The sequence below is a fragment of the Tubulanus polymorphus genome, chromosome 9, assembly GCF_964204645.1.
Source record: "Tubulanus polymorphus chromosome 9, tnTubPoly1.2, whole genome shotgun sequence".
Lineage (NCBI taxonomy): Eukaryota > Metazoa > Nemertea > Palaeonemertea > Tubulaniformes > Tubulanidae > Tubulanus > Tubulanus polymorphus.
In genome coordinates this window covers 9,804,928-9,830,631 of record NC_134033.1, presented here as the reverse complement: position 1 = coordinate 9,830,631, position 25,704 = coordinate 9,804,928, and the positions used below count along the sequence as shown (strand labels likewise).

Sequence of the window (25,704 nt, the reverse complement as noted above, 5' to 3'; positions counted from 1 at the left end):
AAAACTGACTGTTGATTAGATGAATAGCTGAGAACATTCCACTGCCCGCTATTGTCTACTGACTATTTAGTCCACTGTTAATTTATCATCGCTCACAATTCTAGCTAAGAACGTACTAAAATTGAATAGAGTAGCGCAGTAGGTTCACAAAAAAGCCGGACGGGGACGGCTGCGGTTAAACCGTTCAGGTTAGCAGGTCTTTAAGGCATTAACAAGACAAATCTAAGCCAAAACTCCATTGGTATCGTCATACTTGCTAGTTTGGATATGAATTGAAGAGCCTACTCGGTTATATTGATAACACTGAACAGATTTTAAGTGAACATACGATACCTAGGGAAATGGAATGCTCGCCATTTTGTTTTGGGTTCCCCATTGGGCTTTCCCAATGGGTTTTTCCAAATTACATCAGAAGTGCCGAAATTCCCGGAATTTCCCATATATCCCACAAACAGCCAAACACATTCATTGTTGATCAGGTAACGAGGTCAACTCAAATAAATAGAAGCGAGAAAATTGAGGGGGTTTTAAAAGTGAAGGCCTGTAGGTTGAAAAGTACATCGAGATGAGTCGCACAAAAAACGGCAAAACTTCAAGGAGATTGAACTTTTATATATTTCAATTCCAAGTATGCAAATTGTCATATGTCAAAACGTGCCATTACTTAGTGCTAAAAAGCAGGGTTTTACGTGTTTTTCAAGAATAAGTCTCTTAAAAATAACTCGATCACAATGAAATTTTTGAGGGCTAGAGAACTCATTAAGCCAAACCATGACACCACAAATCAACACTATTGGTTCTGTAGCCAATGTTTGTGCCTTGTTGACAAACAGGTACTCTATTCATTTAAAAAAAAAACTGCTTCACCAGACTGTTTGCATAGGCAAACCTACGGTCCGCCAAAAATTAAGCAGATATTTATCCTTTGACTGACTGGAGATAATGTTAAGTAAACATCATGGCCCTGCCAAATCACGTTCATTTGACATGGATGGAGTCAATGGCATGGAGTCAATGGCATACATGAATGATTTGGAACTATGATAATGATATAACAAATGGGATGTCCAAAAGCTAATGCATTTTTCAGTAATGATCCAGAAAACAAGAGGACCAGAAGGTCCATATGGCCAATGAAAAATATGTTAAAAATCGGCTAGTAGTTGAGCCCTCTAAGCCCCTAACAATGGGGTTTTCCCTGCATGGAACAGATAATCAATTGATACTACTGTGACGGTAGATGTACGTCATACAAGCATACACATTATTCATGCCGATCCACTCTCAGAAAGTCTAAACATACATAATTTCTATTGCCTAAACCACAAACTGCACAGTTTTTGTGAACTACTTTAAAACAAAAATGGCCGTGAACACCCCTTGAAAAGTCTAAATACAACATCCTATGATAGCCTTCATGAATAGAGGCAAATATTTTGCCAAAAGGGAGATCGCATGTACACCTGTTGTTCTTTTCAGTTACAGTTAACTATAGTTGATAATTTCAAATACTTAGGCCTATACCTCTCCTCTAATGGAAAACATAATTACGTCATTAATTTTCTAGAGGACAAGACCTTAAATTGTTGTACAATTAACAAAGATTTCAGCCGATAATGTTCATAGTCATACAAAACAAAAAATGTGTTGTTTTTGATAAGTTAGCTCAACCTGTTATGATTTCAGCTGCCCTGTTTGGGGTATTATATTGCCAGTTGACAGCAGTGGACATGTTCACTTAAAGTTCTTTAAACAACAGTTAAGACTGAAAAGAAATGCTCCTTACTGTATGGGCCATGGCGAACTGGGTAGATATCCCATTGCTTTGAGATTAGAAAAATAGTATTGAAATTTTGGCTGAAAAACTTGATAATCAAATCGTGATGGTTGGCTAAAGTATTGAAAATGCACCTTAATACATACCATATAAATCAGATGATTGACGCACAGTATTATCCCCAAGTTCCTCTTGGGTTAGAAACTCTGACAGACGTTGCACAGATACATTCACTTGCACTAACAGAGACACAACCCATGGAAATGCAAAAAATGGAAATCGCAATATGTTGAACAGCGACAGAGACACAAATGCAGTTTTGGCATCAAGAATATTTTCGGGTGATGAAAGCACAAACAAAGCAAATGTTCCCAAACACACCTAAAAATAATGTTATAGGAATATAAATGGTTATTGTGTTAATGTCATCAGTTGATTCAGAACAAGCGATCAAATATCATGAGAGGTCGGGCTCATAAACAAGGAGCCTATCGGCTTATATAGCTCCACTGTGATTTGAAGGAATAGAAGCCGCATACCTAGGGGCCCTCCCTTTTAACCAAATCCAAAAAGGGCTCTACAGAACCACAGGTCCACAGAACATTCATACCAAATTTGGACTTGGTCCAATTAAAACTGTTAGACGAATAGCAATTTGAAGAAATATAAACTCCACCCCCAGGGCACTGGAGGACAAATGAAAAAAATGGCTCTGTAGCTTTACAGGCCTAGAAAAATATGATGTAAATTTTAACGAGGCCCTTTCCCAAAATTCGGCTCGCTTGAATGCACGATTCGTATCATGAATATATGCCCAGGTTGCACAGTGAAAAAACCTTTCATCTGGAAACCATCTGGTCAATTAAATTCGCTCCATTTGTATATATATACAAAGGCTCAGTGTACGGATGACCTAAAAATCAAAATCACTTCCCGATATTATTCTTACATTATTTTGTTTATTTCATCAACTCACAGCGGCAAGATAATAAATTCATATAGTCACTCACGTCAGCGCAATAGCACCTCGTGTCTGCTACTTAAAGTACGCCGTTTGTATGCACGCAGTCAGCATTCAGTGATGATAGTAAGAACAGCACCCTCATTCATCGGCAGTACACGTGTTAGCCTCTTACACATCAGACAAACTAATCGGCAAAGTTTAATGAAATCCATGTCAGGATAAAAAAACTGCCTTCTAGAAAGCAATTACCGCATAAAAGCGACTAACTTTGTCGAACTGATCACTTCAGCACTTTGACTAGAAACTACCAATCATAGCATGGTTTCCCATAATTACGTCAAAAGCGCTGGCATTCCCAAAACAAGAGGCCCATGGGCCTTGAAGCATTGGTAGATTATACTGTGGTATTAATTGGTTATAATGTTTTACATCTGCCGGCAAATCTTCTATGACGATGTTGATTGGGAGGACCACAGACTTAAAGGTCTATTTGTCTAGTACGATTTTATTCCTGAAAATGAATTTATTTTCTGCCGAACGATTTAGCCTAGGCTATTTGTACTGTTAAACCTCATTAATGTGATTCTGTTAAAAAGACGAAACTAGTTTATTCTGATGTTTTCCATCATGTCCCAGCCAAGATATTTATATCAATAAAGATTTGGATACAAAAACCCATTTTTACGCATGAACTGTTAGACCCCACTGAATAATGAAAACAAAAACAGAACCATTTTTCTGAATGCAATTGTTTGATTGTTTGTTTGTCTTTTTGTTTGTTTGGCTTTACGTACGTCGTTTGGATCTTGGTTTCCCAAGACTATTCCTATTGGATTGTTCATTTAACCTCACGACGGTATGGCCTTTGAAGTGTTGCCCGCACACTGTTCACAGCCAGCAGGACTCGAACCCACTTGTCACTCAGCATTGATAGGGGATTCAACAGCATCACGCCTTATCTCACCGAGCTACCGAGGCCGCTCGATTCAATTCCAAAAAACTACAGCAGCAGCAAATAACCATCGCAATATAGCAATTTACGACAAACAACGCGTAAATTCAGTCACTGTTGTTTAACGCATGGAAAAGATAATAAAAGGTATTTTTTCCCAGCGCGTATTACAAAGCCAATCTCTGCCGAGTGCGTAAGAGGGTGCTACCGCCTTATGAGTGCGCAGCAGGCGGGTAGGGCGTCCTAAAGTGAAAACTTATATTAGAATATAGCCGAATCGAATTTTACAATGTCAGTCAACTGATTGATGATACAACATGGTTGTTATCGGCGTTCTTAACAACGATATTTTCCTCCAATAAACAACTCTGGTAAAATTGAATAAAATGATCTATCTTTATTGGTGATATCGTATCATGGTGGTAGCCTACCGTTTACCGTTTGATGTTTTGTGTCATCATGAAATGGTTTTAATGTTAGTGAAGGCATTCCCGCACGATCACATACGGGTTTCAGTCACGAGTAGGCTGCCATTCCACTGCTCTAGAAATAAGTATTCTGACGCTGAGAATTAATCCCAAATAATCCCATGGATACTGATAGTTGGAATAACAGTGATATCCAAACACTGTGATATTTATAAACCGGAGGTACATAATTTTATGTTTTTCTATTCAGAAGAGGCTGTTACCCATTCTTTACTGCCAATGTCAATGCGGACATATCGCTACGCGATTGTTTAACCCGCTCTCATCTACCAGATAATGAACAAGAAAAATGCGATCGAATAACTTTTTGGACCATTTAATCAGAAATCTGGCGACGCTATGTTGTGGTGAATAATTGAACCATTTTTTTTAGTCATTTTCAGCTGTTTCTAATGTTTTACGTGAACGGAGTGACAATTTGAAGTTACTATGAAAATGAGAAGAGTCGGCGCTATTTTTTCGTACTACTATTTTCGATCCATTTTACTAGCATTGGCATGACGTCATAGACATCAACCAATGCTAACAACCAATCAGAGCGTGGGATGTCCATAATCACGTCAGCGCGCTCGACATAGCAGTGCCGTGCGGTCAAAATGTCCCAGAGTCTAGCCATAACTCTGTCAATTTTTTACATCAAATGACGGAAATATTGGACAGCGCAATAAACTTGATCTAACATTCAATAGTACAAATAAGTTGTATACTGCGAAAAGTTTAGACATTATATTGTTATGGAGAAAACTGAACGGTAAGAATTTGACTGACCTAGGAGACAACATGACGTCATTTGAACAGGATAACAAAGTGGACGTTCACAACGTGAACTGACCACAAATATAGAAACTCCATACCCAGGGGTGCCCTGGGGGTTGAATCCAAAAAATGGCCCTGTAACTTTATAGGCCATAGAATATTCATACCAAATTTGGAATCGATCTGATTTAAACTGTACGACGACTATTAGCAATTTGAAGAAAAAGTTGACAGACGCACAAACAAGCGAACGAAAAAAACGAATGGACGGACGACAACGGCTCACCCCCTAACCCATTAGCTCCACTGACCTTTGGTCACAGCGGAACTAAAAAAGGCATATTTGTGATAAATAATATTGATTGTGGAAAAATAAACTGGGGCACACATTACAACTTAATTATTTTGAAACAAACGGTTCTAAAGCTAAAATGAATTATATGGACCAGTTGGTCCAGTGGCTCGCTAAGCATACATTTCTTGAAGGCAAGGGGCAGTCAATTATCTTCATAAAATTGCCCGTTCATGGGTCTGTATAATCATCAACAAGAGCCCCAAGGGGCACTAAGGCCAGCCTGTCCGCTTATCATAAATGGCAAATGATGCATTCTGTGGATTATATTTGTCAAAATACACTTCCGTTCAGAGTATGAGTTTTCAAAACTTCCTGCCAGGAAAAAATACCTTAGATCAATCTTTTCCCTTGGTCTAACTGATTTGAATGCGTAATAGAATGGGGTACTGGCACACACCAGATGGCGCAACAATGCACTCAGTTATAGAAAGTGAAAATTAGTTCATTTTCAATAGACTTTGAACTGGATTTTTAGGCTCCCAAATGGAAATTTTGTCAAACAAGTCATCACATAGATATGAGACTGTCATCCCTTATGAGTGTATGGTATAGTTTTACTGAAAAAAAAAAAGATTTGCCGGTGAGAAAAGTTGATTAGAATTTAATTGAAATGTAGAAGAAATTGAAGTGCAGTAACCGACTAACTACTAGCGAACCTGGCGGATCCTCGCCTGCAATAAGTGGAATCCTCAATTGCCACAGTAGCGGTGCCGGTACCCCAATGAAATGGATTTTCTGAAATTTGTTTGATAACACTAAATCTAATTGGATTTGATGTTTTATTTGTTCAATAGAGTAAAATTGAATTGGATTTGATATTTTTTTGCAGTATATAATTAGATTGGGTATGCAATTTGAGCACATGGCTTATTAGCATATCAAGGTCATCATCCCATTATAGAAAAAGCTATTTTCCCAAACCTTGCATAATTTTCAATGATATTTTCTGTAGTGCAAATAAAAATATTCCTGGCAAAAATCATCTCAACTAAAGATTTCACAGAAAGAGATCTTAAAACACAATTTCAAAAATTGAAATAAAACCGGGAAGTAAAACAGTATATGATACCGCAGCATCATGTGTACACAATGGGCTACAAATGATGTAATATTTCATTCCTTTGTTTTTTCCAGCTTTAGTGTCAGCAAAATTATTGTCATTGAGTACAAAAATTGACAACTTGTGCCACACTGAAAAATCATTGTAAGCTTCATTATAAGTACTGACCACGAATGGGCAACAATTCCATACAAATGACACTATGCTATTTAAGAATGCAATCTTCTTCATGATCAAAATTTCTTGGTTCCGTTTTTCGTTGATCCTATCAATGAATGACTGTTCCCAAGCATACAATTTTAATATCTACAACAAAATTCAAACAAAAATTAATAGATCCCAAAATTAGAGCAGTTAGAAATACAAGAGCCATTAAGAATCATAACATACTTTGATTCCACTCAATGCTTCATTTGTAAGTTTAATACGATCATCTTTGTATTGCATCAATTTTATTCGACAGTTACGTAATGACCTCATGATTATTGCATTCAGTGGTAGCATCACCATCATTACTGCAAGAATGCCTAATGTTGATGGTCCGAGTAACTTCCATAGGAAGTACATCGCAATTGCAATCTGAAGTGGACCTGACCATAACATGTTCAGTTCATTCAGCAATTTAATGAATTTCTGGGCATCAACTGACACTAGATTGACAATTTTCCCAATGCTATATCTCCTTCTTGCCTTGTTCGATAATTTGAAAGCCTGCAAAATCAGAATAGAGATTAACACATTATTATTTATAATAGATGTATAAATGTTATATAATATCTATATAATAAATGTTAACTTATGATAAATCATAATTATTTTATTTAAAAAAACTTTCATTTGAACGCCGCTTGAAACGATGCATTCATATTACTAGATATATCATATATACCAGTTGCATCAGGATGTAGCACTCCTACCGATAAACTATCTAAGTTTGTGGATTTTCATCTACAACCATTAATGAGTTACATACCTTCGTTTATGAGGGATACTACAGATTTGATTAATCAATTGGAAGAATTTGGTAATTTTCCAAGTCATGCTCTTTTGGTGAGTATTGACGTAGTAGCTCTATATCCTAGTGTCCCTATAAACGGGGTATTGCCTGTGTAAGGGAATTTTTGTCTGATACGGGTTTCACGTCCCTGGACCATGATGTACTTTGTAAAAAGCATGCGAACTGAGGTCAAATATAATCAATTTTGGAGATAATCTGTTTCTTCAGAAATCTGGAACTGTAATTGGCACTAAAATGGCTCCTTCATTTGCTAATATTTTCATGCATTATTTTGACACCCGATTTCTTGCAAGCGTAGATCAAGTATCAGATTTTTGGAAACGATTCATTGATGATATTTTGGCTACTTGTCTTCATGGAGAGGAAACGCTAATTTAATTCATAGAAAAGCTCAACTCCTTCCACCCCTCCATTAAAGTAACCTCTACTTGGTCTAACACATCGGTCAATCAATTGGATCTGAATATCAGAAAATTAGATTCAGGTGATCTCATTTTTGATATCTTCAGCAAACCTACGGATGTACATATGTACCTTAAATATGATTCTTGTCACCCAAAAAAGTATTAGGACAGCTTGCCCTATAGTCAAGCTCTTCGCCTTAGGCAGATTTGTACTAATAACGATACTTTTGTTAGCCATTGTTCGGAGTTCAAAGATCGTTTTGTCGAGAGGGGGTACCCAGAAAACTTAGTTGAAAACCAGATTAAAAGAGCTAAAAATCGCTCGGGGGCTGAACTTCTACAAGTATGAAAATGTGATCAGACCAATAAAGGTACTCCATTTATAGTTGATTTCCACCCAACAATTAGTAATGCGGGCCATATCATCAACAATATATTCATTCTTATTGAATCCAACTCTAATCTAGCCCACATCAAGAGACCAGTGGTAGCATATCCTCGACCTAGGAATTTGAAGGATATGCTGGTTCATTCTAATATTGCCACAAACTACATTTATTGGTATGAACAGATGCAACAGTGTACGGTGTCAAATTAGTTTAGTAGTTATAACTGGAAACAAGTTCAATACTAGTGTAACTTCTGAAGTTTTTACGATAAACCATTCCTTTAACTGCAATTCGAAAAATGTAATCTATTTATTATCATGTGCTGTTTATCAATTGAATTATGTCGGTTCCACAAACAATTTTCGATTGAGGATGAATAACCATAAATCTGGGCTTCGAAATCCACGTACAAATGATGATCCTGTTTATAAACACTTTAGAAGCTCAGGTCATAATCCATACGATCTCAAGAGTCCAGATCATAGATAAGTATGTAGTAAGAATCCTAATATCCTTGAAGGATTTTGGCAGTATCGACTCAAAACTTGAACGCCATTTGGTTTCACTCTCAATGACATGTTCTACTCTCAGAACAGAAACCCACGAAAAACAATTTGAAGAATCAAATTATCAAAGATTTGAACAGAGCTTTCAAATTTTTAAATATTTTTCAGAGATTTTTAATTTTAAGTGATGAAGGTATTGATTAATTGGTAATTAGTGGCAAGAACTACTTTACAACTACTTTGGATCAATGTATTATATTGTTAGAGCACAACATGTATTCATGCACATAATTCATCATTCTCCTTAGTAACTCATTCAAAAGTCCATTACAACGGTTTTCAGATAGTTTTGTAAGTTTTGTAAGAGTGAACACAAGCTAGATAATAAATGTCCTAAAGAAAGGGGGTGTAACCCCTAGAAAATTTGACATGTGATTGACGCTCCCACACTCAGTAAATTCGCAGGGCGGAAATCTCAGCTGGCCAATCAATTTACGCTGGTTCTTACGTAAATGGTAGCGACCGTCTGAAACTGCAAAGAACGATCCAGCCTTATTCGAAATCCAAAAGTTCTATATTTCATTGCCGAGTGTCTGGAGCACTCCCCAGTCTCTCAGCATTAGCGCTGAATATCGTGCGTGAGGCGTTGGACTTGATCAGCGCGCGCCTGCGCTGTACGATCAATATCTCCATGTACAAACATGTTCTGTGGTACACACACACAGCGAGTGTATTGAGCTTCGCCGTCGTAACGCACTACAGCGCTTAAACTAACGAGTAAAGTTGATTATTTTCTAACCAAATTTGAGTACTTATTAACATCAGAATCAAATATAAACCAACTGCAACATCTACACACCAAGTACAGAATATATGTGCCATTTTACAAAATTATCGATCCACACAAACAGCGTAAATAAAACAGTCGACGATACCGCAGAAACACATGAACACCTGATGACTTCTGCGACTAAGCTATATTAAAGGAGACAATGCTTTCTGCTTGACAGCTTTGCCTTCAGATTTTCGTGAAGAACCTGATGTTAATTCTAAGGAGGCCCTATCTCAAAATTCGGCATGCTTGAACAGGGGTTAGATTCTAAAAATTGTAGGTGCTCTACTAATTGAGCACCTAGATTTGGTTAGGTGCTCAACTGGAATTTTGTTAATGTGACAAAACGAGCGCCGTAAGCGCGAAGTCTCTCGCCAAAAATATTGAACTCTAGGGGCTTGGAAACACTATTTCCAGGCATGTTTCATCTTTGAATGCTGTTAATTAAATTACCCAAAAGATGGAAAGTTTTTATGCAAATAAGTTGAAAAAAATATCGCAGATTGTGGATCATGCAAATCTTCCAGTTTTCAGTATGGAGCAGGTAAGTTATCCCCTAGCTGGTTCCTCACAAGATCTGACACAGGATGCAACATGATAGAAGATGATTTTAGCTGGAACCTCCACACAGCAAGGATACTTATACTTACTTTCTATTTTACAAGTTATTGGGAAATCAATAAACTTTCTACAATTTTGCGCGTGCTATTGAATAAGACTTAGGTGCGCTGTGAGTACCGCTTCTACGAGATATTTTACATGCACGTAGGCGCACAAGCGCGATTGCGCGCCTCAATATCTAACCACTGCTTGAATGCACGATTTGTATCATGAATATACGCCCAGGTTGCCCAATGAAAAAGCCTTTCATCTGGAAACCATGGTCAATTATTTTGGCTACATTTGAATAGTAATAGGCGCAGCGTATGGCTGGCTTAAAAATCAAAATCACTTCGAAATGTTATTCTTACATTATTTTGTTTACTTCATTAACTCACAGCGGCATTAGTATAGATGCGCGCGTCAGCGCAATAGCACCTCGTGCCTGCTATACATGTATAGTAGGCCTACATTTGTATGCACGCAGTCAGCATTCAGTGATGATAGTATGAACTCTCATACATCAGCGGCGCGCGCGTTTTAGCCTCTTACACATCAGACAAACTAATCGGCAAAGTTAAGTGAAATCCATGTTAGGATAAAAAAACTGCCTTCTCGAAAGCGATTACCTTAAGCGACTAAACTTGTCGAAGTGATCACTTCAGCACTTAAGACTAGTAAAAACCAATCATAGCGCGGTTTCCCATAATTATTTCAAAAGCGATGACATTCCCATAACAACCAATAAGGTGGGTTATCCATAATCACGTCAGCACGTAGACAAAGCAGTGCCGTGCCATAATCTTTCAAGGAATCCTGTCAATTTTTTACATCAAATGACGGTAATATTGGACAGCGCAATAAACTTGATCTAACATTCAATAGTACAAATAAGTGTATACATTATGTTGTTACGGAAAAAACTGAACGGTAAGAATTTGACTGACCTAGGAGCCAACATGATGTCATTTGAAGAGGATAACAAAGTGGTCAAACTGAATGGTAAGGATTTTACTGACCTAAGAGACAACATGATGCCATTTGAACCGGATAACAAAGTGGTCAAACTGAACGGTAAGAATTTGACAGACCTAGGAGACAACATGACGTCACTTGAACAGGATAACTGAGTGGTCAAACTGAATGGTAAGGATTTTACTGACCTAGGAGACATGACGGATAACAAAGTGGTCAAAGTGGTCGTTCACTACTGACCACAATAATAAAGGACCATGGGACCAGTAGGATCAACTGAGAACCTTTTAGTTTTGAGCACAAAAATCGATTTGTTCTTGGATTTGCAATTACATATAAACAGCTGATAAAGATGAAATCATCATGCTGCACTGTGTAGTAGTAAGCATGTTCAACTTAGTTGATATACATGGTAATGGGTTTTCCCTATGAGTCACAAGTACATAGTAGAACAGTTCTCGATAATGATGCCACTGGGAAAGCCCTTCTAGAGGGATTTCCAAGTGATGCCCTTCTGAAGGGCTTTCCCTGTGATGTCATAAAACTAGGTCAAGCATCGATTAGTAGGATGGGAAAATTTTATTGAAATTTTTCTATAAGGATCAACACAGTTGATCCTAAAAAGAAACAATTACATGTACTCTACTTAAAAAAACTTCAATATGTAGATTAGGAATAAGTATTCGAGTCGCAAAGATGGATGGATGGATGCAGGCAATGACAATACTCCTAACAGCCTACTGCTGAGGGAGAAACAGTAACTTAGATATAATATCCAGCCCATGTAGTTATAAAACCAAACCTTTTCATACACAGCTGCAATTAGGGCTGCCTGCACTCTCATACCAGTAACTAGGCAACGTTGTTCATGTTGTTCTCTCAAGAATGACATGAATTGAGAAGTAACAAACATAAGACCACCGTATATAAAACCAAACCAATTAGGTCTAGACTTGTCGTCAATAAAATCAATCAACAGACTGTAAAACAATAAATGGGAAATACAATGAATCTTAAAGGATAACCATAAGAACTTGATGTGAAAATTAATAATTCTAACTTGCACTTATATTAAACACTAACTATATACCTGAGAATTATTGGATTTATGAAAGTCATTAGATCAAAAATCAGCTGCAATATGGAGCCTACTCCATAATATGAACCAAATGACTGACCAAGAGATTTCACCAGGGATGGTTTGTGAGATTGTTTTTTCTTGCTGGCTTTGAAGTTGACATCATTTATCACATCCTTGAGTGTATCCATCTCAATCCATTCTTCGTTATCATCTTGGACACATTTTTGCCTGAAAAGAAGCATTAATTTTTCATTGAAATAATAACAAGGAGCTTATCGGCTTATATAGCTCCGCTGTGTGATTTGAAAAAATCGAAGCTGCATACCTAGGGGTGCCCCTTTTTGGCCAAATCCAAAAAAGGCTCTGTACTTTGTAGGTATTGGTCCATAGAACATTCATACCAAATTTGTATTTGATCTGATGAAAACTGTAGGCCTAGTAGCGATTTGAAGAAATAGAAACTCCACCCCAGGGGCCCCCTAGGGGAAGAATCCAAAAAATGGCTCTGCAACTTTATAGGCCTTAGTCCATAGAACATTCGTACCAAATTTGGACTTGATCTGATTGAAACTGCAGGACTAGCAGCGATTTGAAGAAATAGAAACTCCACCCCAAGGGGCGCCCCCTGGGGGAAGAATCCAAAAAATGGCTCAGCAACTTTATAGGCCTTTGTCCATAGAACATTCATACCAAATTTGGGGTGAGAATCCAAATGGCGCTGTTACTTTATGGGCCTAGGTCCATAGAACATCAAAAATTTGGAATTGATCTGATTAAAACTGGAGGACAAGAAGCGATTTGAAGTAATAGAAACTCCACCCCCAGTGGCACCCCCTTGGGGGACAAATCCAAAAAATGCCCCTGTAACTTCATAGGCCTAGGTCCATAGAACATTCATACCAAATTTGGAATTGATCTGATTAAAACTGAGGGACTAGTAGTGATTTGAAGAAAAAGTTGACAGACGAACGAACGGACAGACGACGGCTCACCCCTTAACCCATTTGCTCCACTGACCTTCGGTTACAGCGGAGCCAACAATTTGTCCAGGGAAGCCATGCCCATTTGGTGAAATGCATGACCAGAAAGAAACTTTCCATGATGGGTTTTTGGTATTGACTTTGAACTTGAAAAATGAAAGGAAATAACCATGTTGATGCGGTGCATGTTTAATCCATATCCACTATCAAGGTAAAACGTCAGTATGTGTACTTACCATGGCCACTGGATAGAGTTTACTCTCAGCACAATAGCCAAGAACCAGTGACATAGGCCAAATACCATGCAGTCCATTGGGAGCTTCACATCCATGTGTTTTGAAGCTGTTCACAGACTGAACCTTAAGGCCAACTGCTAGCTGACCATGAGGGCCTATAGCTAGTCTTACGATTGACCAAGTGGAACAGGGAAAAATATTCACTAGCAGAAGAACGACAGTTACGCAAGATTAATTATGGGCATTTTGGACTTGACAATTTTGATCCCGAGAGACAATAACACAAAACAACTAAAACTTTAGCATCAACTACGATTCAGGCCAGTAACAAAGTCAGAAGCTGCTATATAAGTTTTTCAAATTCAAGGGCAGTACATATTAAGACCAGGCCGGCCGGTTACTGTTGAAATCAAGTTCATCAACTGAACGTGACTTTCAATAGTTTCATTCATGATAGGATACATTTTAACAGTAAAGCAATTTAGACCCAACCTCAAAACATTTTTAAATGTGACACCAGGTCTTCGCATGACCATTCGAAAAAATGTGGGTCTGTTGATGCATGTTTGCGTGCACGCAGTAAAAACAACCTTTCCCAAAGAATTATTTTGTAGTAAATAAAATAAGGCCAAAAATACCCATTTGTTTACAGTCAACATCCAAAATTTCATAGGGTACAGGTAGGTAGGGAAACTATTAAATTTTTTGAAAAAATATCTTTCACAATATGAAAAAAAAAATAAAATAAAGTTCAAATAAAATTCATATGATGTCACTAATCAGAGGGTGGCTGAATATTGAGTCTTGGAAACCTCTCTTTAAAAATGGTGGATTTCCTTCTCTTTGTAGCAAAGTTCGTTATTGATAAGGTTCATCACTTATGTCAGACAAAATGACATCTAAATCTATTAAATCATCGCAATCCTGGTCGCGGTAGTTGCCATGTACAGACACACTGATAACAGTAGAGAACCGATGGGACTGGTTGGCGGTGAGAGGTCGTTGTAAACAAATATTTTTTTTTCTAATTTATTTTTTTCATTTTGACCAAATACATAACGCAGAATCATCGATTGATATACACATAAATTAACTTAGTCAGGTTACTTCCAAAAAATTATTCAAGCAGTCGTTGTTCTTAATTATACAGCATTGTGTGCTGTATCTTTAGCCTATAAGGTACGCGAGAGAGATGAATAGTAGTAGGTTGCCCCGGTGACAGCCAGCTGATGGATGTACTGTATTGAGTGTGCGCAGGAAGACACGGGTATGCCAACGGTCTGTGTAACATAGTGATATTGATGGATGATTGGCGCGTATATCAACTAGCAGAACGCGCGGCATGCGCTTAAGGACTACTATTTTAGTTTTCGATAATAAAATCAACATGTTTAAACTTCTTTCGCGACATATTTTTTAAGAAACATAACATTGCATGAGTTTTTCGTAAAACGTAATGAAAATAGACTAAAATCGTATTTTTGAACACACACTCGTAACACCATAATTCGTGCTGTCAATCCGTAATGATTACGGGAAAATCGTAACAGTTGGCAGGTCTGTAAGATTAAAGTATTCATTCGTTTGACAAATCTTCATCTGAACTCCTACCAACAAGTTATTAGTGGTGACACGAAAATGACGTCATCAACTCACTACCATCTAATAACGTTCATGACGACGTCATGAAGGTAAAAATGGTTGTTTCTAAGATTATACTTCATTATTTAACCCACTCAGATTTCTTATTCTGTTAATCATGCAAAAAGTGGCGCAGGATCAAATCCCAAGGCGGAAAAAAGAAAATTGATTGAGGTTGCTTGCATTGAAAATGGTACTCCTTAATTTTCAGGTTTACTTACTCTTCGAGAGATTTTTTGACTTCTTTCATCCACTTTCCCGTAAAAACAGAAAGGATACTGGTACACTGGTTCGCTATATTCAAGTTCCAAACATCTGTAGTCAGTAATGTCTTCTTACAACCTTTGATAATGAGTGGCCAAAACCACCAGTATGATATACTTGATAGAAATGGGGCATCTTCTTCAGGACATCCATTCCTTTCCTGAAATAACATTTATGAAACATCAAATCACTGTAACAGAGGATATAATAAATGATTCTATACATTTGCTCTGTGTGGTAACTTTAGCAGTGGGTTTTCAAAATGACTGAGGCAAATTGATATTCTAAAATGCTATTGGTCTTTGGTAAAATGCAGTGGGTTGCATTAAACAGCATTTGCCGTATTTGCCGTTTTGTCTTATTCGAGGCCTGATATAGCATTGGATTTCTGAAAAAACTTATTTTCAGTGACGAAAACATAAATACACTTAAATCCTTAATTCAGTTAGCATTACTAAAGTTCTGTTATAATCAACAAAACTATCTCACAGACATGAGGCCCAAGGGCCTTGAAGCGTTGGTATGCGATGCTTATATAGTAGTAAGGCACTAAGGGAGCATCTCAAAATTTGAATAGTTGCGTCAATTAGAATAACTGTCTTATTCGTTTTAACCCCCCTATCCCCCTTTGATAAGACACATACCTAAGTTGAAACTATTGATTTTCTAATGAGAGACCACAGACAAAGATGAGACATTCTAACGAGTCTATTTTGATTACAACTTTTAATTGAAAAATTAAATAGCAAATTACAAGTGAAAAATCTATTAAACTCTAAGACTTTATAAACAAAATAAAATATATCTAAAATACCAACAGCATCTAAAAGAGAGATGGTTAAATCTACTGCTTGTAATATATATATTTGAAACTGCAATTCAATTCAATTCAATGTTATCTTTATTGCATTGGAATAAATAAATAATTCGGCAGTCAGGATGAATCTGCGGGAGGCCTCAACCCCCTCACTTCCTTCCGCAAGTTATTCTAATTGAAGTAACTATCGAAATTTAGAGATGCTCCCTAAGTGTTTAATGTTTTGCATCTGCTAGCAAATGTTCAATGAGGACTTAAGTTGGTTGGGAGGACTTAAGTTCAAATTGTCTTAATGTCCGATTTTCATCTATGCTAAAAATGACTTTCATTTTTCTGAAGAACAATTTAGCCTACGCTTATTGTATTGTTAAACCTCACATATGCGATTCACTTAAAAGACAAAACTCTTTCATTCCAATGTTTTCCAGCGTGTCCCAGCTAAGATACTTATATCAATCAATATTTGGATAATATGAAAACCACAACAATTTCTGCACTTTCACCTACATGATTCGAACAAATGACGTACTTAGTGTAAGGGACATATCGACTTGATAGGCCCTATTGCTGATTAATGAAAACAAAAACAGAATTTTCAGAATCCAAAATCAACATCATTAACAAACGTACGCATAAAAACATCGTACAGAAAGCATGCTGGCATATCATAAATCACAATAACTATCACCATACTACACATAGGTATTGCATATTGTCCAATATACGACAAACAATGTGTAAATTAAATCACTGTTGTGGTGTTCAACGTATGGAAAAAATCCTAAGATTTTTGAAAATGTTTTTTTCCCGGCACGGTATTTACAAAGCAAATCTATCTGATCAATTGAATTGAATGTGGGACTCAAGAAGTACTAATGCTAATACAGGATCAGAAAATCATCCATAATACGTTTTCGTAACAGAGATCGGTTTGTGAAAAAAATTACAGTGATCGGAAAAATGGTTTTCTCTAACCAATGACTTTAAGCTATTTCTGGAGATCTGGAATATTTTCCATTGTACTATGTATACGTTTGGTTAGCTGACAGCTAGGGAATATATCTGATCTGTAGTAACTCATCTGTGAATGTGTAAATACGATCACTTTACGACTATTCTAAAGCGGCATTTGTGCTGTACATTGATTGATCAGTATGACAAGCCAAACTAATATGAAGATAAAGATTTGGTTCGAAAAGACCCTAACCAATTATCAATCAATGAAGACGATTCAGCAAATCTAGTTAGTGAAAGTTCAGCAATTTGCCGTAGTGATAGTGAAGTTTTTGAAACAAGATCTACCCCCAAAGTCTTGTCTTCAACCGAATCCAAAGAAATCAAAAAGGGGTTTGAGAACTTCATCAATTGATGCCATAACAGATCTGACTTCTGAGATCCGTCATCTTTCAGAAACAATGTTGACCAAAGTAAAATTAAAAGATAGATTAATTGATTTCAAAAAATGGATAATGGGAGATTTAAAACTAGTTATCGATCAACGCTAATAGCACGACGAGAGAAATCCCACAATAACAAAGCCAAAATAGAACAAGAAAGAAATTCTAAAAATGGGCTTGCTGACATGGTTGTACTGAAAGCTGGCTTGGTGGTTTTGTATTTCTGTAGTAGAATTAACCGAACATTGAACTGATTACTTTTTAAAGAGCTAAGAGATCGGTGTCGTCTTACATCACTACATGAAATGTTACACACAGGGACTGGGAATCGGAATGGTTTTATTGTAGACGTGGACCAAGTTCAGGGATGAGAACGCCGACCTGTAAAATCGGCGGGTTATTTTTCTTGAGTGACATACGCGAACCAGCTGACGGCGTAGCCGTCAGCACTAGCGAGTGCCGAAGGCGCGAAGCTATTTCAGGGGCGTTTGGGGGCCCTCCCCCAAGAAAATTTTAGAAATTAAATACGTTTTCCGAGCACTTAGAGCGATCTCGAACCCATGAACGACTATTATAATTTGGAAGGTAATGGCTAGTTCCAATGTGGTACATCCTCATTTGATGACATTCAGCATCTCATGCATTACGGGTCGAGCCCTGAATTATTGCAGTAAAAATGCGCCGATGAATGCTCACTAAAAATCATCACCAAGTAGTGTATAATATCCGAAAGCGTTCGCCACACACACGCAGCAACAGTAAGTAGACCTATATACGTTACTACTGTTGCTGTGCGTGCGTGTCTGCAACCGATCGATAAAATACATACAAACTCATCGTAGTACAAATGTACATACAAAATTACAATTTTTGGAACTAAAATTTGTATTTCCGAGTAGTACTTACCCTTTCCTATGGTTTTTGCCAATATTTTCTAAATTTGGATTTATCGCCAATGGTTTTTCTATACGACCCGGCCCTGCGGTATTGCACTTAGCCACCGGCGAAATCCGCCATCTTTTTTCGTCATAGCAGACCAAAAAAAAACAGCTATGCGGGGCAGGTGGGCGGGATTCCCACCATAGGAAAGGGTAAGTACTACTCGGAAATACAAATTTTAGTTCCAAAAATTGTAATATTTCCATCGAGTACTGTACCCTTTCCTATGGTTTTTGCTAGACTAGCCTAGCACAAGGATGGTGGGAAAGGTAGATAGAAAAACCACCGCTCAAACGCAAGGTAAGAGGGAAAAAGAGAGCACTTACCCAAGCACGGAATGGAGCACTGTAGCACAGGGAAGACCGGTTGGCCACAGTGAGTCCGTCCAGCTCAGGGGCCCCCCCCAGAATTTTGCGAAATTAATACTTGCAGATATGAGCCCAAACTATGTACAAGGATACACCCCCTGTGATCCTGATAATGCTACATAAATATTCTACACTAAAGGGTCCGATCGGAAAGAACGGACAACTTGAGCCATGACAACAGGACCCAGTGAAGCTAATGAGCCTAACTGGCCTGAAACATCCCATAAATAAAATGACGTGAATGTCGACGGTGAATTCCAAAAGGCGGCCCGACAGACTTCCTCCAACGGAGCACCCGAAAAGGCTGCGCAGGAAGTAGCCATAGACCTCACTTGATGAGAAACGACTCCCTCCGAGGAAAGATTCTCCTTCAATAAAATGTCCTTGATCATTGAAGAGACCCATCGGGCTACTGTGTCCCGCGAAATATCACCCTTTAGGTGATCCAGCAGCGGAATAAATAACCGCTCCCGTGAACCCCTCCGTGAAGCAGAGCGATCTAAATTGAAACACAACGCCCGCACAGGACATAAAGTCCTGTCCGGGATGCCCGGTTCCACTCGATGTTTTAGGGCTTCAATTCGCCATTGACGCCCAACCGAGCCTGGTCGTTGGTTCTTTGCCAAAAATTCCAAAGCAGGCCGCAGCAAAACAAATTCATTCGCTGGCCCAAAGACAATGTGACCTGGTCGGACTGAAAGCGCATGAATCTCAGAGCGACGGGCCGAGCAAGCCAAGAACAGCAAAAATACAGTCTTTTTTGACAAATTTGCAAAAGACGCTGCCGAAAGAGGTTCAAATGGAGCCTCCATTAACTTCTTCAAAATTACAGACAGATCCCATGGTGGAACTGTCCTTGTTACCCGAGGCCGGGAAATAGAAAACCCAGCAACCAGCTGGGATATCCGATGATCCCCTGCTACATTTGGCCATCCAGAAGCACGCAATGTATGAGAAATCGCGGAGCGGTAACCTTTAATAGTTATGACCTGTAAACCTTTTGCTACAAATAGGTGCAGTAAAAAATCTGCCAATTGAGCTACAGAGGGTGAGCATGGATCAATTTCCCCTGCAGCACACCAATCCGCAAAATGACTCCATTTGGCATCGTAAATGGTACTTGTTGATGGCCGCTTAGATCCTGCGATAAAGGAGGCAGCCTGTTCTGAAAAGCCTGAAGCTGACAAGGATCGCTGGACAATGGCCAGGCGAGCAGATTTAACCACTGGCTGTTTGGATGATGCCGAAAGATCCCCTGAGACAGAAGCGATGGGAAATTCGGAAGAATCCTGGGGTTGTCGCACAGTAGGTTGAGAAGTGGTAGGAACCATTTCTGAGCCGGCCAACATGGTGCTACCAGAACTATGTTGCAATTGACTGATCTCTCTATTTGATCCAGTAAGCGCGGCAGGACTGGTGTGGGCGGGAACGCATACGCATGCATCCCCGACCAGTCCAGAGAGAAGGCATCGACCCCCCACGCTTCCGCGTCTGGAAACGGGGACACAAACAGAGGACACCTCCGATTGAACCGGGTGGCAAACAGATCCAGCAGCGGATTGCCAAAAATGCCCCGAACCCGATCGGCTACTTCTTGGTGGAGAACCCATTCTGTCGCAATAGCCTGACCTCGACGAGACAGAGCATCGGCCATCACGTTCCTTTTCCCTGCTAAATGTGCCACAGTCAGGGACACGCCCTTTGTCTGGCACCAAAGAAGAATTTTGGCCGACAGACCTGTGAGGGTTTCTGAGTGAGTGCCCCCTTGGTTCTGAAGGTAAGCCCCTCACTGTTGAATTGTCTGTGGCTAACCAAACGTGGTGGCCCTCCACTCTCCTGTGAAAGAACTTCAGGGCCTTCCACACGGCCAGCATTTCTAGGAAATTTATGTGGTTGGTGGCCTCGTAGCGAGACCATTTCCCGGCTTTGACTCGGTTCTCCAGATGTGCCCCCCAACCTTGGTGACTGGCATCCGTGAATACACGAACTGGAGCCTCTAACGGGGCTAGTGACACCCCGAGCCGAAGATTCGTAGTGGCCGCCCACCACTGAAGATCCGGACTTAGATCGGTTGGAGGTACGGGAATCAAGGCCTTCGACTGAGACCAGAAGACCTTCCAATATTGTTGCAAGAGACTGCTTCTGAGGCGGCCTAAGGGCACCACCAGACCCATGGAGCTGATGGAGCCTAGAAGCCGTGACCAGTAACGAGCTGTTCTCGGGGTTGTGGACACTCCCGCTACAGCTTCTTGAAGTTTGGCCACTCGAACCATAGACGGAAGACTTTGCCGATTCGGAGATCGAAGTCCATGCCGAGATAAGTGAACTGTTGGGCCGGCGTCAACTGAGATTTTTCCCTGTTTACGCGGAACCCTAGCTGATGGACTAAGTCCAAGACTGAGGTCATTGCCTCCCGACATTCCTGAGCCGAATTCGCGACTATTAACCAGTCGTCGAGGTAAACGAACAGTCGAACACCCCTTGACTGAAATACCTTCTGAACTGACTTGACCAACTTGGTGAAAACCCACGGGGCCGTACTGAGGCCAAATAAAAGAGACCTGAATTGGAACTGGCGGCCTTTCCACTTTATCCAGAGAAATCGCCGAGATTTTGGGTGAATTGGAACCTGAAAGTAAGCATCTTTCAGGTCCAATGAAGCCGCCCATTGACCCGGACGGAGCCCTTGAATCACGTCCTTGGGCTTGGTCATCCGGAACCTTGGAATGTCTAGGTGCCGATTGAGGGATGACAGATCTATCACTGTCCGTTGACCCCCTGTGGCCTTTGGTACCATGAATATTCGAGAAAACCAGCCGGGAGAAGTTTCGTTGCAAACTGGTTCTATCGCTCCCTTCTCTGCCAGTTCCTTGAGAGCCGGAGAGATTAAGGCCTCCTGACCTGGTTTTGGCCGCATGTCGGGAGGTGACCTCATCAGGCGCGGTCGCCTTAGGAAACGGAGACGGTAGCCCCGAGAGACGACCCGGGAGGGCCAACCGTCTCCAAAGAGGTCGGACCAGTGGGTTGCTGCCTGCTGCAGACAACCTCCCACTGGTCCCAAGAATTCATTTCAAGTTTTTCCGAAAGGAAGAGCCCCTTTTTGGAGCCTTCCCCTTGCCTCGATACGAACCGGAACTGTTACGACCGGACGAGGCTTGACACGATTGTTGAAGTTGCGCGCTAGTTCTCCAACCGGCATCCGAAGCCGCTTGAGAAAGCGCTGAAGTTTGAGATGGTCCTGTTTGCGTCCGTGCCGAACCTTGCGCCGCCGGCGTCGGACCAGAACGCTTTTTCCACGGAGTTCGGGGGTTGGACTTGGCCTGAACCTCCCGAATCTTCCTCAGCTCTGCGGAAACCGGAGCGCACCAACCGGAGAAGAGACGTGAAGACGTCCCCAATGGGGCTCTCAGCAAAGCATTGGACACCATATCCGGTAGACGAGTTTTGGCACTGGAGTCCATCACTGACTGACGGGAGGCTAACACCAGATTAGCCTGACCCCGAACCGACAACGGAATTACATGCGAAACAGACCGAGCCAAAGATTGGATAATCCGGTCCATTCCCTCCAGTTTTAGGGCAACTGACTCTGGGTCAGAGCCCGCATGAACGGCGGCGTGAGTCTCGCGAAGCTCACCCGTCAACACCTTAAGTGCCATATCTTGAAACGAACCAACCCTGGTAAGATTGTCCAGGATTGACGTCATGGCCACCAAACCGGACTTAGGCAAACGAATACCCGACTGTGCTGTAACTGTATCCGGGCTGATCAAAGTATAATCAGCATCCAGGCAGTTATGACTGTGATCCACAGCACCTGGAGTTGCGTAATACGCCGAGCGAAATGCGCCTATAGGTGGATCGGTTGAACTAAAATATTTCCCAGATTTCATACCCCGTTCTGGAGGGGGAAATGAAAAAGTTCCAGGCCGACATTCACCCCATAATTGCGTATCCAATCGAGCCCATTCTCTTGAAACCGCTGACGATTCCCGTAAAACGTTAAGATCGGAGTCCGGAGGGCGATAAGCTTCCATTGACTCACCGACCAGAGGAGCTGCTGTGGGCTTAGCGCGAGTTGCCCCGTGCTTGACAAAGAACTCACTTATCATCGCTCTAAATGGCATGTCCCCCGCTGGTTCGGATGAAACTGAACGGGACGGAGATACATTGCGAGCCAGGGAAGCCCCCATCGTCTGGGGCAACCCACAATTGCTTGCGACAGGAACGACCCCAGAAGGAATTGCCGCCTCTGGGACCGGATCCTCATTGAAATCAGACCCTACCGCAGCATCCAGGAATTCAGAGTCAGAATTCCGAAAAACTGAGTGGGCTGGCGAACTTCTAACCGGACAATCAGGAATAGGCTTACCTGTTGTAGAAGTTGCAGCGACTTGTTGCGACGAAGATAACAAGTTTAAAATTTTCTCCTCAAATACATGGAAATCCTTCTGAGTCAGGTATTTTCCAGTATCCCGACGATCATGCCGACTTCGGTGACGGTCCCTCGAACGGGATCGCGACCTACTAGAAGAATCGCTTTCATCGCTAACCGACGTCGACGAACGATGAGAAGACCGACGGCGAAACTTCCGACAATAACGATCGTAGTCCCTCTCGCGATCAAACCTTGATCTGCGAGAAGGAGATCTTGCTCGTTTATTACGCTCCCGGCGTCTAAATCTAGTGGGAGAGCGAGCTCTATCCCCGGAGCGACGATCTGAATCAGACGATGAACGTACCGGATGTTTTGAACCGGACGACGTCTGGACCGGACCGGTGGCCGAACCGGACCGATGCCCGACCCGGACCGGACCGGTACCGACCGAACCGGTGCGGGCCGTTCGCGACTACCGCGGCGCGCGCTCGGTTCCGAACATGTAGTCTGAACCGGCCGAACCGGCCGAACCGGCCGAACCGGTGAACGACCAGAGACCGGTGAATGACCGGAGACCGGTGCCGGTGAACCAGCGTTCTTCCCCGGTGAACGGAGTTGGGAAGCCGATCGTACCTGAACGACCGGCGACCGCTCCGCTTTACGATAAGAAACAGGATTAGAAACGTCGGTTGGCACATCGGCCGAAACCGACGAATCCCTGCTAACTCGACGACGATCTCTTAGTTTAAGAGCCTTATCGGCCCGAAGCCAAAGGTCCTCGGACCACACGACGCAAATATTGCAAGGATTGCTCCTTGCACATATTTGACCGGATTTGCGCCTGCATGACGCACATGAATCGTGGTTGTCCCAGGCGCCAAACAAATGCCCGCATCCCTCCCCGCCACGATGCTGACCCTTAGGAGGGGGTGGCATAATTATCCTGTTACAAATCAAAACAATTCAATTCAATTCAATCAAATTATATTTGTAAATAAAATTCTTACGGAAAAAAAAAAATCAGGGATAACCCCCAAACCGAACGGACTCACCGTTACGAGAGTGAAAACTCCCTAATATCCTAATTCCCAGATTTTTACGGCGAAAAAATCCAACGCGTTCTACTGCGAGAACGCCAAGAAAAAAGATGGCGGATTTCGCCGGTGGCTAAATGCAATACCGCAGGGCCGGGTCGTATAGAAAAACCATTGGCGATAAATCCAAATTTAGAAAATATTGGCAAAAACCATAGGAAAGGGTACAGTACTCGATGGAAATATCACTGTGTTGCAATGAATATGCATTGAAATGCGATACTTTTACGTGACGATAAGTAAAACAGGCACTGAACGCTTTTACGGTTCACCTGATTACCGATCGCGCCGGACCAATTGAGTGAGATCATCACCCCCCCCCCCCATACTTTTACATCATTTTTGGACTATTTGGAAAATTGATATTTTTCAATACTGAAATCCGCGGGAAACCGCGGATCCGCGGGGAATTCTCATCTCTGCAAGTTAGTGCAAGCTTTTGGATAGTTGTTATTTGAATATTGTAGTGTCTTAACGGAATCTATCATCATGTTGATACTTGCTAGATTACTTATCGGATTGTGTTGAAATGATTTTGCATAGAAACATTTACAACTGAAAGAAAAAACGTGACTAACTCGAGTGACTTCAGGTGAAGAGAAGCGAACACGAAAAAAGATAGGAGCCACGATTTTTCTTTTTAAAGACATTAAGCAAGAATAAGTTGCATTTCCTTCAAATGACAATCCACAACGATCATCCGATAAAATTTATTGCCACCATAGACTACCGCCCCCTGGCTCTTTGGAGACAGGGAACCAGTCTTCAATTCAATTCAGAATTTATTTTACAGAAAAGTTTTATTAAACTGAAAAATATAAATGTTCATACAGAGATTTTTCAAAAGGCCGCTAACGCAAGCACCCAATGAAAGTAAAAGATTTTTTTTTAACGTGAAAGTTAATGTTTCATTGTGAAATTTTAATTGTATCAATGAAGAATGAATTGAATTGTCAGCAGCACTATGCTGCGCATGAATACCAATTTCAAGACTGATCACACACACTCAACCAAGGTTGGTATGCGCTGCTGAAATAACAAAAACGATCAAACAAAATCATAAAACAATGAAAACGACAACGGATATAGCCAATATTCGAAAGGAACCTAGATTTTATTACTGCATTAAATTTGTGTAAATATCAGAGCCCAAGAAAGTTTCAAACGAAAGTTATCGACTCCCCAAGCAAGTTACCAATCCGTGTGATAGCAATATGGGCTTGCAAGCATGCAAGCCCATGAAAATTCTATATCAGAATGATTGTATTTGAGGAGCGACGTTTCGGCTAACAACTGTTAGCCATCATCAGGCGTACTGATTTCTCTATTTTTTTTTCTATTTTTTCTATTTTGGCTTTGTTATTGTGGGATTTCTCTCCTCATCATCATACACGGATATTGTGTATCTTCTCGTCTAAACGCATATAGCAACA

The 25,704-nt window shown here is 40.7% G+C and overlaps 2 protein-coding genes across 10 annotated transcripts in view; both read right to left on the bottom strand.

Annotated features, from left to right (window-relative positions):
- LOC141910687 (multidrug resistance-associated protein 1-like) overlaps positions 1-25,704 on the bottom strand; it is a 134,023-nt gene that overhangs the window by 94,188 nt on the left and 14,131 nt on the right. For all 9 annotated transcript variants that reach the window (XR_012619915.1, XR_012619914.1, XM_074801402.1 and 6 more), the window contains exons 7-12: positions 15,236-15,438; positions 12,167-12,385; positions 11,879-12,056; positions 6,743-7,063; positions 6,521-6,658; positions 1,924-2,158 (exon numbers count right to left, since the gene is read on the bottom strand). Coding sequence is in view for 7 of the 9 variants with exons in the window: in XM_074801402.1 (XP_074657503.1) it covers positions 1,924-2,158; positions 6,521-6,658; positions 6,743-7,063; positions 11,879-12,056; positions 12,167-12,385; positions 15,236-15,438 (1,294 nt within the window). In the remaining 2 variants the exon portion in view is untranslated. The remainder of the gene's footprint in view (positions 1-1,923; positions 2,159-6,520; positions 6,659-6,742; positions 7,064-11,878; positions 12,057-12,166; positions 12,386-15,235; positions 15,439-25,704) is intronic.
- On the bottom strand, positions 18,273-22,543 carry LOC141911154 (uncharacterized). Its single transcript, XM_074802128.1, has 3 exons — positions 21,891-22,543; positions 21,341-21,853; positions 18,273-18,295 (listed from the first exon to the last, which is right to left on the bottom strand). The coding sequence occupies exons 1-3, from the start codon at positions 22,504-22,506 to the stop codon at positions 18,273-18,275; spliced, it is 1,152 nt and encodes a 383-aa protein (XP_074658229.1). The 5' UTR covers positions 22,507-22,543.

Excerpts from the sequence above, each read along its gene's own strand:
- LOC141911154 (XM_074802128.1), bottom strand. The coding sequence starts at position 22,506 with ATGACGTCAATCCTGGACAATCTTACCAGGGTTGGTTCGTTTCAAGAT. Across the intron at positions 21,854-21,890 it reads GAAGGCTCCAAAAAGGGGCT|CAGTGGGAGGTTGTCTGCAG; the intron begins CTTCCTTTCGGA and ends AATTCTTGGGAC. Across the intron at positions 18,296-21,340 it reads GTCTCTTTTATTTGGCCTCA|ACACGCACGCACAGCAACAG; the intron begins GTACGGCCCCGT and ends GATCGGTTGCAG.